A 12707-nucleotide genomic window follows, 5' to 3' on the forward strand; every position below is an offset into this window, starting at 1 on the left:
AGGCCAATACATATCAATATATAACTCCCTACATCCAAACGTGCTGGGTTATATCCCAAATGTCTACTGCCTTGTATGCATCCTACAGCAAGATGCCTAAATTGCCTGTTCCTGAGTGATATGATGATGTATTTTAATTCCCTTATTTTTTGGGGATAAAAGCATCTGGCAAATAAAACAATGATAAAAAATAAAAAATATTATAAATCTCTCATCCGCACACACATAAAAAGTTACCCCCATATGGAAGCACTGTTTATTACACATTAGCAGTTACAGGGTCTGACAGAGTTACAGAACAATGTGTGGTACAAGGGTATTAAACAGTGAGGGGGGGGGGGGGGGGGGGGGGATTTGTGCAAATATCAGAGAGTTCATGTGTAACAAACATGCACATACACAAAAATATACTTTTTTTAATGTAGCAATACTCAACGGACCTCATCTATTTAAGGGAGCAACACATGATTGTCATCTGGAATTATTACACCAATTTCCAGGTCCGCTGTGTTACAGCTGCTCGGTCATTCAGGCAGTGTGACGATCAGAGAAGGGGAATAATGTGGGAGTACTGCAATCCAATCAGCTGAGTCTCTCTAGTGTCTGTAGAACACTGCTGTGAAATAGGCCAGTGTGTCCAGTGCTCTCCTGTGTCACCAGGAGCCGTCCGTCCGGCCTTGGCCTGTGGACCAGCACACGCTCTCCCTGTAACAGACTGAGCTCAGAGTCTTCCTGGGCTAAATAGGTGGTGCTCACCCTGTGCCTGGTGGGAAACAGAGAGGCAAATGTAAAAACGTCAAGAGAAAAGCCGCAGTCAGGCCAAATTCAGTGACTACCGCGAGTACCAAAAGAGTGAATGCTTAGAAAGACAAAATAATAAATATGTTGTCAAAGGACCCTTATGCTCAAGTTGTGTTCCAGACAATGAATCACCTGGTGGGACTGAACTGAGCGGATGCGGCTGATTGCATGGGCTGAGATGCCGCCTGCTTCTGGGGGTTGGAGTTCAGGTCAGAGATCTGGCTCGCCTCCAGTCCTTTCCTGAGGACAGGGGCCTTCCCTTCTTTGAGAATGATTCCTGGTCCATCTCTTCCCAGGGTGAGTGATGGGGCCCACACCTCTAGCGAAGGAGGTCCCGTCGAACCTGAAGAAGCAATCTGATTTCCAGAGGACCAAGAGGAGGTTCTCCGCCTTATAAGAGGGGATTCTTCCTCTGTGAGAAACCGTACTGATTTCGTTGGCTGGCGTGAGGGGGGGGGGGGGGGGTAAGAGAGGGATTATTTAAGAGGTTTCATAGAAAAAAACAAATTATGAATTCAGATTAGATGTACTTTATCTTTCATGGTAATCAACAAAGAGAAAAAAAATATTTGTGTACCTTTTCCGTGTGGTTTTTCTGCGAGTCGGGTCGAACTAGGATGGAGTGAGGGCCATTTGAAAGTTGTCTGTCTTGCTTGAAGGCAGCTTCGTAAGAAACGGCAAAGTCTCTGCTGTTCAGGATGTCGGCAGCAGATGGCGCTGTTGCTTCAGACATCCAGCCCTGAGCTCTGCCAGGAGCAGACAGGAAGCCACTGTGTTTTTTCCTTTGAGGGACAGGGGAGTGGCTAGACACTTGGACCTGTTTTAAGTTCTGTAAGTGGGATTGGACGTTTGAACTCGAACCATGGGTTGTGTAATGGTTGCCCCGATGAGGCGTTCCTGAAAGAACAACATAAAAAATAAATAAGCAAGGGATTCTTTGAAAAGAAACGTAACCCAACACCATATCAAATACCAGAGCGGGTCTTAGCGGTAAGATGTGAGAGATTGTTGTCCGCCCAATCACCTCCGTGTGAATTAAAAGCCCGCCTCACAGTGTCCCAACCTTGGGAGACCCCAGACAGCCTTCCAGCAGCAGCAGTCGCATTGGATTGCATTGTGTGCGGCCCCCCGTTGAGGACAGATGGGCCCTGTCCCATAGAATACCCTGTCCCATCTGCGTTGACCCGGTCCAAGGCAAGGACCACAGCGGGGTTCTTGGGAGCTGCGGGTCTCTTTCCCGCCGTGAATGTGTTATAGGATGCTGCTGCCGGCGCTGCTTTGGTCTCCGTCAGCTTCGCGGATGTCCTGTCATGTCCAAGACAACAAAACAAGAATTCAGTCTGAACATATGGGAAGGACCGGCAGATCTTGTGGCACTACATGAACTCCACAAAAGACATCAATGTACCGTTGCTGTTTAATCATTTAGCAGATGGGTTTTATCTTAAGTGACTTTTAGAGAGTTCAGATGCAGGACACTTGGGTGTGTTGCTTTAAAAAGGTTGACTGCAGACATAACGGTTGGAATCGAAAAAGAGCTTGGAGTGAAGGCTCCTATAAATCACTTTTTAGTGTCTCTGTTGAATTGTGGGAATATACAGTAACTGTGTAGTGGGGTTACTTAGCTAAACTACATTCACCTGATGCTTACCAGGAGCATAGAAGATATCTCTCCCTGCCAGCTCATTTGCTCTTAAGGCTCTAAAATAAAGCAGGAGCTTTATTTCACATTTACTTTTTTTTCCACATTTGTCATGCTTTGGTTTGTTATTACTTTCAACACCCCACACATCTTTGTCATGTACCCTTTATCAGACTCACTTAATTACCATACACGCCTCTGGTTATCTAGATTAACAAATTAATGCTTTACTTTATGGTACGCATGATTCCGTTTGGCTTTTGTTACAACCCAGAGCCGCGCGGCGGCAACACCACACTATCCTGCCTTTGAATAAACCCCCAGCCTCCCCCCCATTTTGTTTACACCATTCAAAATGTCAATGGTCTTCAACCCCCACAGTAAAGGCCGGCAGGGATCGCGGTGGGCGCTCACCTGAGCACCGGAGTGACGTAGTTGGCGGGCAGGATGCCAACCTTGCTGGTTCTCAGGGACAAACCGCGCAGCCAGCCCTCGTTGAAGCGGCCGTACACCCCTACCATCTCGCCCTTCTTCAGCTCCAGCTCCTCGGGCCGTCTGGGCTTGTAGGAGTACAGCACTGCACACCTGCGTGGTCCAACAGCCGGAGCTAATCAGCATATTTTCTTCCCACAAGGGCTTCAGCCGTCATTGCAGCCTACGATTTCAGACAGGCGTCTCACAGAAACGGGGCATGTAATATCTGAGCTGCCGTCATCCTGGTTGGTTATTCGAAGGCTTGATACAAAAGACGATGGTTGGTCATGAGGATGTTTTTGTTATGGATGTATTCAAAGATATTTGGTGGTTCAAAATGAAGACAGCCGTGATTATTCAAGGCCTTATACAAAGAAGTGATTGTTGTTTCCCATGATGTTCTTTGAGGCTGTGTGAGCCTCCTGGAAGCACATTCTGGCATCACAGTGTGACGCATTAGCGTTGTTATCATTACTCACACGCTGATGGAGAGCTGCTGGGTGGAGGCGTTCTTGACCTCCGCAGAAGAGCCGGCCACCTGGGGGCTGACCAGCGCCATGGTGATGGTGGGTGGGGTCGCGCTGTTCATCTTCTTCTCGCCCTGAAGAGCGCGCAGTGAGTGAGTCAACATGGGTTCCATCGTGAAATAATAAGGAGGGAAAGAAGAGATGATGGTGTTACAATGGAATTTGAGCTGAATAAAAGTGACTTCCCAGTTTGAAGGCGAAATTAAAAAAGGTAGGGGATGGGTATCAGTCATATTGTGTGCTTGGGAGTATGAGGTTGTGTATGCCGAGAATTTATGTGGAATCCCGCTTATTGTTAATACATCTGACTCAGAGACAGAAATACTTTGGTGATCCACGTGGGGAAAAGGGCTGGTTTAAAAAGTGTTAACAAGTGTCAAAGAAACACAGAGGGATTAGATACAAACACATGCCTGAATACAGTGTCAGCCACTGAGTCAGACAACAAGAATGTTGTTTTCCCAAGACAACATTTACCCAGGGGTTGGCATGTAAGTGGCGCATTGGACCAATTATTTTTCCAAGCCTTTAGGAACATATATTAGGATTGATGTAAAATTAATATTTGCATTTACATATGTTCGGAGGGTGAACAAATAAATAAATAAGTTTAATAAATCTTTTGGAGCCACGATTTGCGCAATGGCTATGATCTGTACACAGGCTGACCACTTAACCTTTGGACAACCCCCTGCCCCACATAAAAATGATGTGAATATGACTTGATATGATCAATAAAACACTTAATGAGATGATGTAATTTTGGTCCACCCTTACAGAGCAGAGGGTGGGTGAAACACAGACAGGCCTCAGATCGGCATGCTGGGAGTCGGAGCTCAGACAGTCAAGACCTGAGCTCTCAGACACATCATTCGGGTGTGGTTCAGAGTCGCGTAGGAATTATGTACCATTATCGCAACAATAATTACACTTCATCCCTGTGCTCTCGTAAATACAGCCTGAGAATACAGATTTGAATCTTTATACTTCCCCACAAGTTCATGGTTCAACGACTCAGTTACTAACTTACAAACTAATGAATGAACAAAAAAATAAATGATAGGAACCAGCCAACTAACTAACTAAATAATAAGGTGCAATGATGTGTAAAATAAGGTTGAAATATTTGGGAGAGGGAACTTGCATTCCTGGTGCCTTGTATAATTCTGGTGCAGTATGCTATCCAACAACTGCTACTATTATAAATCCTCAGGGACAGGCCGCCATACATTATATCTATGCTCCATCCATAAGAAAACGAGAGGGAGGAATTGAGCAGTGACGATATAACTACCACCACAGTCTGCCTAGGGTTCGGTCCACAGTGGAGCCCTAAGAGGCAGACGTGTAAGTGAACAAACTCAGCCCACATTGTCCTGGGTGAATGCAGCCTCCTACCTCCTGGAGACACGTAGCACCACGAAGGGGGATGAATGAGCATTATTGAGTGCATCTTTTGTGTGCTATCCACAGAAAGTGCTATCTTAGATCAAGCTCTTGCTGGGAGCTTACTGTGGACGGGGGGAGCGAGACAGCCGAGTTGCCCTGACACCATAACCTAGAGCGCTGCGAGGGAGGAAGGGTTGATCGCCCCTCAGAGAGTCAGATGAGAGGGAAGGTGGGAGAATGTAAAGGATTTCATGACGTGCAGCATATACGATTATACAATACAACTTTATTTGTCAGTTTGGGCTGAAATTCTTTTTGCATCCCTGTTTTTATAAGCACCTTTTTTTCAATAATGTTATAATCAAGCATCAAGATAATAGTAATGAATAACGCTTAGAAATGGTTTACAGCTGACACCTGAATTTCCATCCAGGAATTAATAAAGGTTTATCTTATCGTAAATATCGACTTCGTGTTGCATAAGCTTTTGATTCCTTATTTGGCCCCTTGATTGACAACATGCTAGTTGTCAATCTAGGATGTTACGTATCACTTTGTCCACGTAGCCATGCTAGTATAACCGCAGTATGGCTCTTCTCATCCAGCGATGATGGGAAGCCACTTAGCATTGTTGCGAGGCAGCAGAGGTGAATGCTAATGGGAGACGTTTCTCCAAATAGCACGCACACACACACTCAAAGGATCAACTAATTGGTGGACTGGGTTCAGCGTTAGGGACGCTAGACCTCCTGTCGTCTCCTTTTAAGTGGGAATGCGTGTGGCTTGTCTGCTATTATTGGCCCAGTGAAGTGAAAGAGGGAGTTCTACCTGCACTGGTGACGAGAAACCAGCTCAAAAGGCCACACACACACACACACACACACACACACACACACACACACACACACACACACACACACACACACACACACACAGACAAAGAGAGTGAGAGTTGGAGGGAGATGTGTTATATAACTAACTCTGCCAGTGACTCATCATCCTCAACATGAGAAAGAGCGAGAGAGAAACAAAGACAGCGAGAGAGAGAGAAGCATAGAGAGCACCCATGCTTCCCAGCATGTCACTCAGTCACTTTCACCTTTTGTTTCTGATTTAGGTCTTTTGATATAGTTTTTTTCAAAGCATTCCACCTTGTTTTTTCTGTCATTCATGTTATCATATTCCCGGTCTTTTCCTTTTTACCCATCTGCCACATCCCACAACCCCTTTAGGATCTGATCCCAATCAAATAAATAAGTTTTGACACTTGGCAAGCAACTTTGTACATTACTGAACTTTGCAAAGGCAGTACCGTGAGAAATGTATTCTTATGTGGCTCGCTTGCTAGCCATTAAGCAAGGTTAAAAATACTTCATTCGGGCATGACGTTGTGAAATGTGAAATCAAAGGCTAATCGTTTTGCCACAACTTATCAAGGCTGAAGTAGTTTTTCTAAAGATTTGTCGTCTCTCCAACTGGTTACAGTAAAGACAGCCAAACAGACCACTTCACATATTTCCCATATCCTCTATTTATTCTTGCAATATAACTATTTAACTATCTTTGAAAAGATAACAACCGAGTAGAGAGAAGTGCATAGAAGTGGTTGTAAAACAGGCCCTAATTGCCCCCAATTATCAATGTTTGCAGCCTCAAATATTTGTTATTTTACGCCAGAAATTTCCAAACAACTTCTTTGTTTACGTGTTTGCAAGCCGATTAGAACATACCGAAAAATATGTTCTCAACATCTCCCTGCTATCCTGAATCGTCTTGTAAAAAGTGTGGGAGCAATTACAGGCCATCCCATGAGACCTTCCATGTCTTCCAATAAATTAATTAAAAAGATACACGTGTTCTCCCATACTACTAAGCCATCAGGTTGCTGGTGACCATGCTCCCCTCCCACCGCTCGAACCCCAGGCCTTCCCCTGATGCTTACATTCCATGGCTGCTTCCCCCTCACTCCCTCATTCCATCCTTACCCTCGGTCCACCCATCCCTTCCTGGCGTTGTCTTTGGTGTATCTTCAGTGAGTCAATTCGTGGCGACTGCATCGCCTCGGTTGACCATTTCCAAAGCCGAGTGTTTTTACTAAATTACTTCATTATCCAGTCTCCCTGTCCGCCTCACCTCACACAACAACAGTCTCTAACGACTCAAATAAAAAGGATTAGATATCACCCGGCAGGATGCAACAAAGAAAACCTGCTGCAATTTTATAATAACATCAAACTCAAAGAGGTTGTGAAAAGGGCAACAATAAATCACACCTTTCAAACGAAAAACACCCGACAGCCATGTTGGGTCTAGGCCCCTCCCCTCTGTGACTCACCTGGGCCAGGTGCCTGTGGGACGTGTCAGAGCGCCGCTTCACGTGCAGGGCGGTTCCCTTTGAAGACGGCACCACGGGCCCCTGGGTGTTGGGGCCGGCGGAAGCGGCGGTGGATTGGTGCGGCACAACGTCACCCTGATAGCCAATGAGGTTGCGGGTGCTGGTGGACTGCCGCCGGGTGCTCTGGTAAAGGGTGCCGCTGATGCTGGGCGGTTTCCCTCTGCTAGCCAGGGGCAGACCGATGACGTTCAGGGTCTTCGGTGCCGGCGCCTGGAGAGCCCCGAACTGGGCGGTCCTGTTGGGTGACGGGGGGTCTGCGCGTCCCTTGTTGTTGTTGTCGCCTGCGTTCCAGGTCCGATAGAGGAGTTCTGCCGTGTCACTCCCTTTCCGGCTCCTTCCTTCCAGCAGCTTGGCGGCCACCGAGTTCGGCTGGAATCAAATCACATTTTGAAATATCAATAATAAAGAACACATAAAAAACAAAAGCAGAAATCCTTCGGAAAAAAAGGAAAAGGGTTCCCACTTTGCGGTAATTCCCAGCCACTAAGTGGCAAGTCTCTCTTAACACCCTTACTTTTCTCTGACTCACCCCCTACTCCTACAACTTGTTGGCAGGAGAAACAAGCGGGAGAGATGAATACCAGCCAATGAGCGCAGCCGGCTGAACCGGTGGTGTTAGCAGAGGAGCGGCAGGCAGATGGAATTATAGTGCCGCACAGCCAGGCTTTCCAGCCAAAGCAGCCAGCCAGGGAGGCAGTCAGGCAGAGCAAGGTTAATGCCCCTCTACTCTCTACAGTGATGCGTTGGTATACCACCCAGGCAGAGGGAGCATTACTGTGTCTTTACGCTTGGGTGCACGGCACAAGCGGGAGAGTGAGTGTGAGAGAGAGAGAACAAGAAGGAGAGAGAGAGAGAGAGAGAGAGAGAGAGAGAGAGAGAGAGAGAGAGAGAGAGAGCGACAGAGAAAGACTGAAGAAGTTAAAGTCAATGGAGGAGGATGACGAAAGGGAAAAGTGCATAGGTCGGGGAAGATGAAGAGCAGTGCTGAGGGCGCTCGGAGAGAGGACACAGATGAGCAACAAGAAGTGGAGGGCTAGGTGAGCGGTAATGAGTGAGGGGAAAAACAGTAAGCTAACTGACGCACTGCAACGGTAATACAGCTGAGAGAGACAAAATTCTGGGAAGAAAATAAATTGAATATTAAAGACAATTTCAGAAAGAGGCACAAAAGTTAATTGAAAAGTTAAAAATTAAATGACAGAACTCAATAAGCAAGTTGAATAAACCTGACGTTGTCGTGCGAGTGGCAGACTAATGGAAGCCTTTACAGCACACAGAAAGATAAGCTCTTTCCCTCCGCAGTTTATACTTTAGGTGTGATATTTCCGGACTATTCAACGAATAACAAGAAAATTAACGTTGTGCCCACGAATGACCCTGGTTGAGCACTTCCTTTACTAGTGTCAACAGGATTATAGATCAGCTGGCTGTCATCCCAGAGAGGCCCAGGCAACGAGGAATGAAAGGGAGGGAAGAAAGCGAGATAAACTGAAACAAAGAGAGAGAGAGAAAGACAGAAAGAAATAGAGGAAGAAAGTAAGGACCGGAAGACAGAAAGGACAGAAAGAAATCACACAACAAACTCCCAAGCACTGAAACCACTTGCCTCTACAAACTGAAGAGGCAGAATTCCAACCTTGTCTCCTAGCCTAGCCTCGATCCAATGGTCATCCACTCTTCTGATAACGGTAAGAATGTCCGCCTGCAAATCACAATGTGACAAGAGAGAGATTGAGGGAGGGTCATTTACAGAGAAACGGACAAGGGAAAGGAATGACTCAGGGGCTAACCAGCAGACAGACGCAAGTTGCCGGGAACTGAGTATGCGAGATACTATAATATAAATAGAGAGGTTGACCGGCACTATTCCAAGACTCAACTAACATCCACTGCCGTTGTGTCAGTGGGACCCGGTCCTTGCTTTGACTAGACACGCTATAAAAACCCATTTAACCATCTGCCTTCACTTTGTTGTTGTTTTCTAGACAAGAGAGAAAAAAACAAAAATAACACGGTAATGGAGGGTCTCCAAGCACTGTGCCCCTTACGTAACTTCCTCCCTGTTCATGGGAAGTAAGAAGTGCTGCAGAGGCCCCAGCCCCAGCAGTGCCTCTGGCTCTACAAGTTTCTAGTGTTACTCAGAACCTTTCAGACTGCGGCCAGAACAAAAGACACAAAGCCACCGCCTTTATAGTCCAGTAGAACGATAGCGAACAGGATCCATCCATATGTTAACGCTATAATGACAATGTTACCATAATATACATGATGGTGATCTGCAAACTGCTCAGTGGGGAGGTTCAGTGATTAAAATAAAGCCAAACTCACTGAAACCTAGAAGAGATTTATTGGGAAACATGAATTTCAGTTCTAAAGGGATAAGAGAAGTGAACAGTGAGAAAGTGTGTTACTTCTCAGGATTTATTTCCCTGCAGGGGTTTAGGACCGTTTTTACTTGTCCATACATTGAACGCATTGACAAATATGGCCCTATGAAGCAATGGAGCCTATTGCAGTAATAAAGGGCTAGAACAAAAAAGCAATAATAATAAAAAAGAGATAGCATTGATACAGCGCATCTCCAACTTCATTGACCACTCAAAGTGCAATCCAATTCACACGCGCGCGCACACACACACACACACACACACAAACAAACATACAAACCGGCTTCAACCATGCAAAGAGAAAACAAGCAGCTCCTTTAAACAGTCACGGCTCGTTCTGTATGGAACGAGGAGAGCCCGAGAATAAAACTAGCATAACGCCTTCGGTTGCCAGACAACCTTGCCTGCCTCGTAAGCTCCTACTGCCTGCCTGCCACCCATACAAATGATCTCAACCCGGTCCAACCCTGCCTCTACCGGGTGACTCATCCAGGGTTTCAGGGTTTGAGGCGCCGGGACCAACCTTGGCAAAGCCCAGACAATACTTCCAGTCTTCCAGGTCCATCTCTCTGGGGTTGAAGTCCTGCAGGGCCCGGCAGAGGGCCGGCACTTCGGGCTTCCCGGCCGCGCCCTGCTTCTGGTGGACCACACCCGGGAGCCAGGCACCAGCAGGGGATGACCTCCCGCTGGTCGGAAGCCCCTCTCCGTAGTTCCGGTTCTCGTCCGACTTGGGTCTCATGGTGCCAGTGTAGGCGGGGTTGGGTGGCACCATCTCTCCCAAAGAGTCCTTTTGGTACAAAGCTCTTGTAGAAACCTGGGGAGTAGCAGAGGAGTTGTGTGTGTAGGGTTTTGTTTAGCTATCTCAGGACAAGCTTATAAGCTCAATTACAACAACGTTGTAAAAACACAGCTAGCTGCTTACGGATGGGGGTGAAGTGAATCGTAATGTTCTGCACTGGTAAGGTCAACAAGGTTCAGCGTGCCCTTTGGGGGGAACATTAAACTTATACCTTGACCTCATTCTGCAGTGATAAAGTGGAGTCAGGTAGTTCAGAAAAGGACATTTGTTAACAGAGTGGAGGGGTGTACGATAATAAGGCGAAATAGGACACATCAGAAACAGCACACTACTAAATAAGTGAATGCCAAGTCTCTCAAGAGCCCACACAACCCACACATCTAAAATATATTCTGTGACATTGAAAGATGTCATCTCGTGTCCAATAGTTTGTAAAATTATAATGTTTATATAATATAGCCCTATTATAAGATGACACATTTGCAAACAGTCAAGCCAATTACAAAGCCTCCAAAACATCAATTACAGGGTCTGCTAGGACACAATGGCAGTGCTACAAAACATTTTCTAGCAAAACATATGTTGGCTGATTATGATGGAGCATAATCATTATTTGTAGGTGGGCTGTGGGATGGTTATATACTTCCACATGAGTGCACAGCTGCATCACTGTTCTTTAGAAATAATGCATTCATACAAGTACTAGTGTTCTCTCGGTGAAAGACAGTTTCACTACCTACACTAAAGGTTTTACTAAAACACAAAAGTGACGGCTTGACACAGATACTCTACCAACATTATTAATAGTCTGTATTTGTTTACAAAGATCCCTCTCAGCAACATGACCCATTTCTGAGGACCAGTCAGGGTCAAGCTTCCAATGCATCGCTGCATGCATTCATTGTCCCCCTCACCTCTTTATGCCTCTGCTGCTCTTTGCTTCGGTTTTCGCCCGTCTCCTGCTGACTCTCCCTGACCCCTGGGTTCTCTCTGGACATGGGCTCCATATAGCGGGGAGAATGCCCGCTCCTGTCGGGCCCCATGTGGTCCGGGGGGCCTCCGACTAGCCGTACTAGCAGGAGGTGGGCAGGGAGGTCATCCACGGTCCGAGCCACGGTAGGGGTGAGGCACTCTGGACAGTACAACGGTGAGGAGGATGCTGCTCTCTTTTGGAGGCAGGCTTTACAAAAGGTGTGCTGGCAGGGTAGGATCTTAGCCGAAGCATCGAGCTGCTTGAAGCATAGAGGGCATTCCAGCAAGCCTAACAGAGCAAGCTCTTCCATCGAAAAGGCGGGTTTGGTGAGGGAATCAACTCTGAGACGGTTGCAAGACTGTAATCCACCATACTGTGGATAGGAAAATAGACAAAGATTCAAATTAAAGTGTTAAATTGTTAAACACATAAAAAACATAATGCTCAATAACACGAAAACGCTAAGCTTATGTAGCCTTGTTTACAGTATCACGTCAGACTGATAAGCCAGTGAGAGGAGTGGCACACTTTTAAACACTTTAAACACACACATGAGTAATAATGTGTTGATGATGATGATGTTGTTGATGACGATGATGATGATGATGATGATACATTAGGCTACAGTTGCGATAACAGCAATGAAATGAGCCGTAGTTCATCGGTCATATTGCATGCTTGTATACAAGGTTTACAATAACACCTGTGTGTTGCTCGCGGAGGCTACAGGTGTCACGTCAGCTCACCTGGCCACACAGGTGCCGTACGTAGTCTTTACAAGAAGTTTGGAGCAGATCACATATTCCTCTTCATTCGAAACCCGATCAGTTTAGGGAAAAACGATCAGGAATGCGGGCAGCAAAAAAAATCCAGAGCTTAAGTGCTATTCCATAAAGTCGGATTCAGAAATGCGCAACACTTTTCACCGGCGGGTTCTCTCGCTATGACGCAGATGACGTCTCACGCACGGGACGGAATACGGCGGTTCCACGGGATAGGCGACGGCTGGCGAGAGCACGGTCTGAGAGGGCTAACATCCAGGGTGAATGACGACGTTAGTACTTTAAATAAGGGCTCCGGGGCTCCGTACCGTGTCAACATAGCTCCCTCACAGCTGCACATGGGGGATAAGTTACAGTGTTACAGTTGCACTGTCACAATTTTCTTACTTCAGGCATTTGTGACGTCATGAATCCACGGTCGAAATCGGGATACGACATTTGTTCTGAACCCTAATACTGAACTGCATATAATGAGGCAATCTGAGATTATGCAGTGTAGAGCTGCTCATGGTTCAAAAAAAGTAACCATCCACTATTT

The 12707-nt window shown here is 46.3% G+C and overlaps 1 protein-coding gene across 3 annotated transcripts; it reads right to left on the reverse strand.

Annotated features, from left to right (window-relative positions):
- Positions 1-255: 255 nt before the first annotated feature.
- Positions 256-12501, reverse strand: sh3rf2 (SH3 domain containing ring finger 2). Of its 3 annotated transcripts, none has more exons than XM_079744628.1 (11): positions 12134-12501; positions 11329-11760; positions 10139-10429; positions 8865-8930; positions 7169-7597; positions 3397-3518; positions 2858-3028; positions 1826-2106; positions 1379-1698; positions 934-1241; positions 256-763 (listed from the first exon to the last, which is right to left on the reverse strand). In XM_079744628.1, exons 2-11 carry the CDS (start codon positions 11695-11697, stop codon positions 583-585), a joined length of 2538 nt encoding a protein of 845 aa, XP_079600754.1. In that variant the 5' UTR covers positions 11698-11760; positions 12134-12501; the 3' UTR covers positions 256-582. The 3 variants fall into 3 exon arrangements, with proteins under 3 accessions (XP_079600754.1, XP_079600755.1, XP_079600753.1); XM_079744629.1 differs by having other exon boundaries at positions 1865-2106; positions 8835-8930; XM_079744627.1 differs by having other exon boundaries at positions 8835-8930.
- Positions 12502-12707: the final 206 nt, after the last annotated feature.

This window comes from Pollachius pollachius (assembly GCF_949987615.1).
Source record: "Pollachius pollachius genome assembly, chromosome: 10".
Classification (NCBI taxonomy): domain Eukaryota; kingdom Metazoa; phylum Chordata; class Actinopteri; order Gadiformes; family Gadidae; genus Pollachius; species Pollachius pollachius.

Bases quoted from the DNA above. Each gene is read 5' to 3' on its own strand.
- sh3rf2 (XM_079744627.1), bottom strand. From the start codon at position 11,697: ATGGAAGAGCTTGCTCTGTTAGGCTTGCTGGAATGCCCTCTATGCTTC. The intron at 8,931-10,138 runs GTTGGTCCCGGC...TGTGATTTGCAG, and splicing joins ATTGTCTGGGCTTTGCCAAG to GCGGACATTCTTACCGTTAT. The intron at 1,699-1,825 runs GTGATTGGGCGG...TTGTTCTTTCAG, and splicing joins GGCTTTTAATTCACACGGAG to GAACGCCTCATCGGGGCAAC.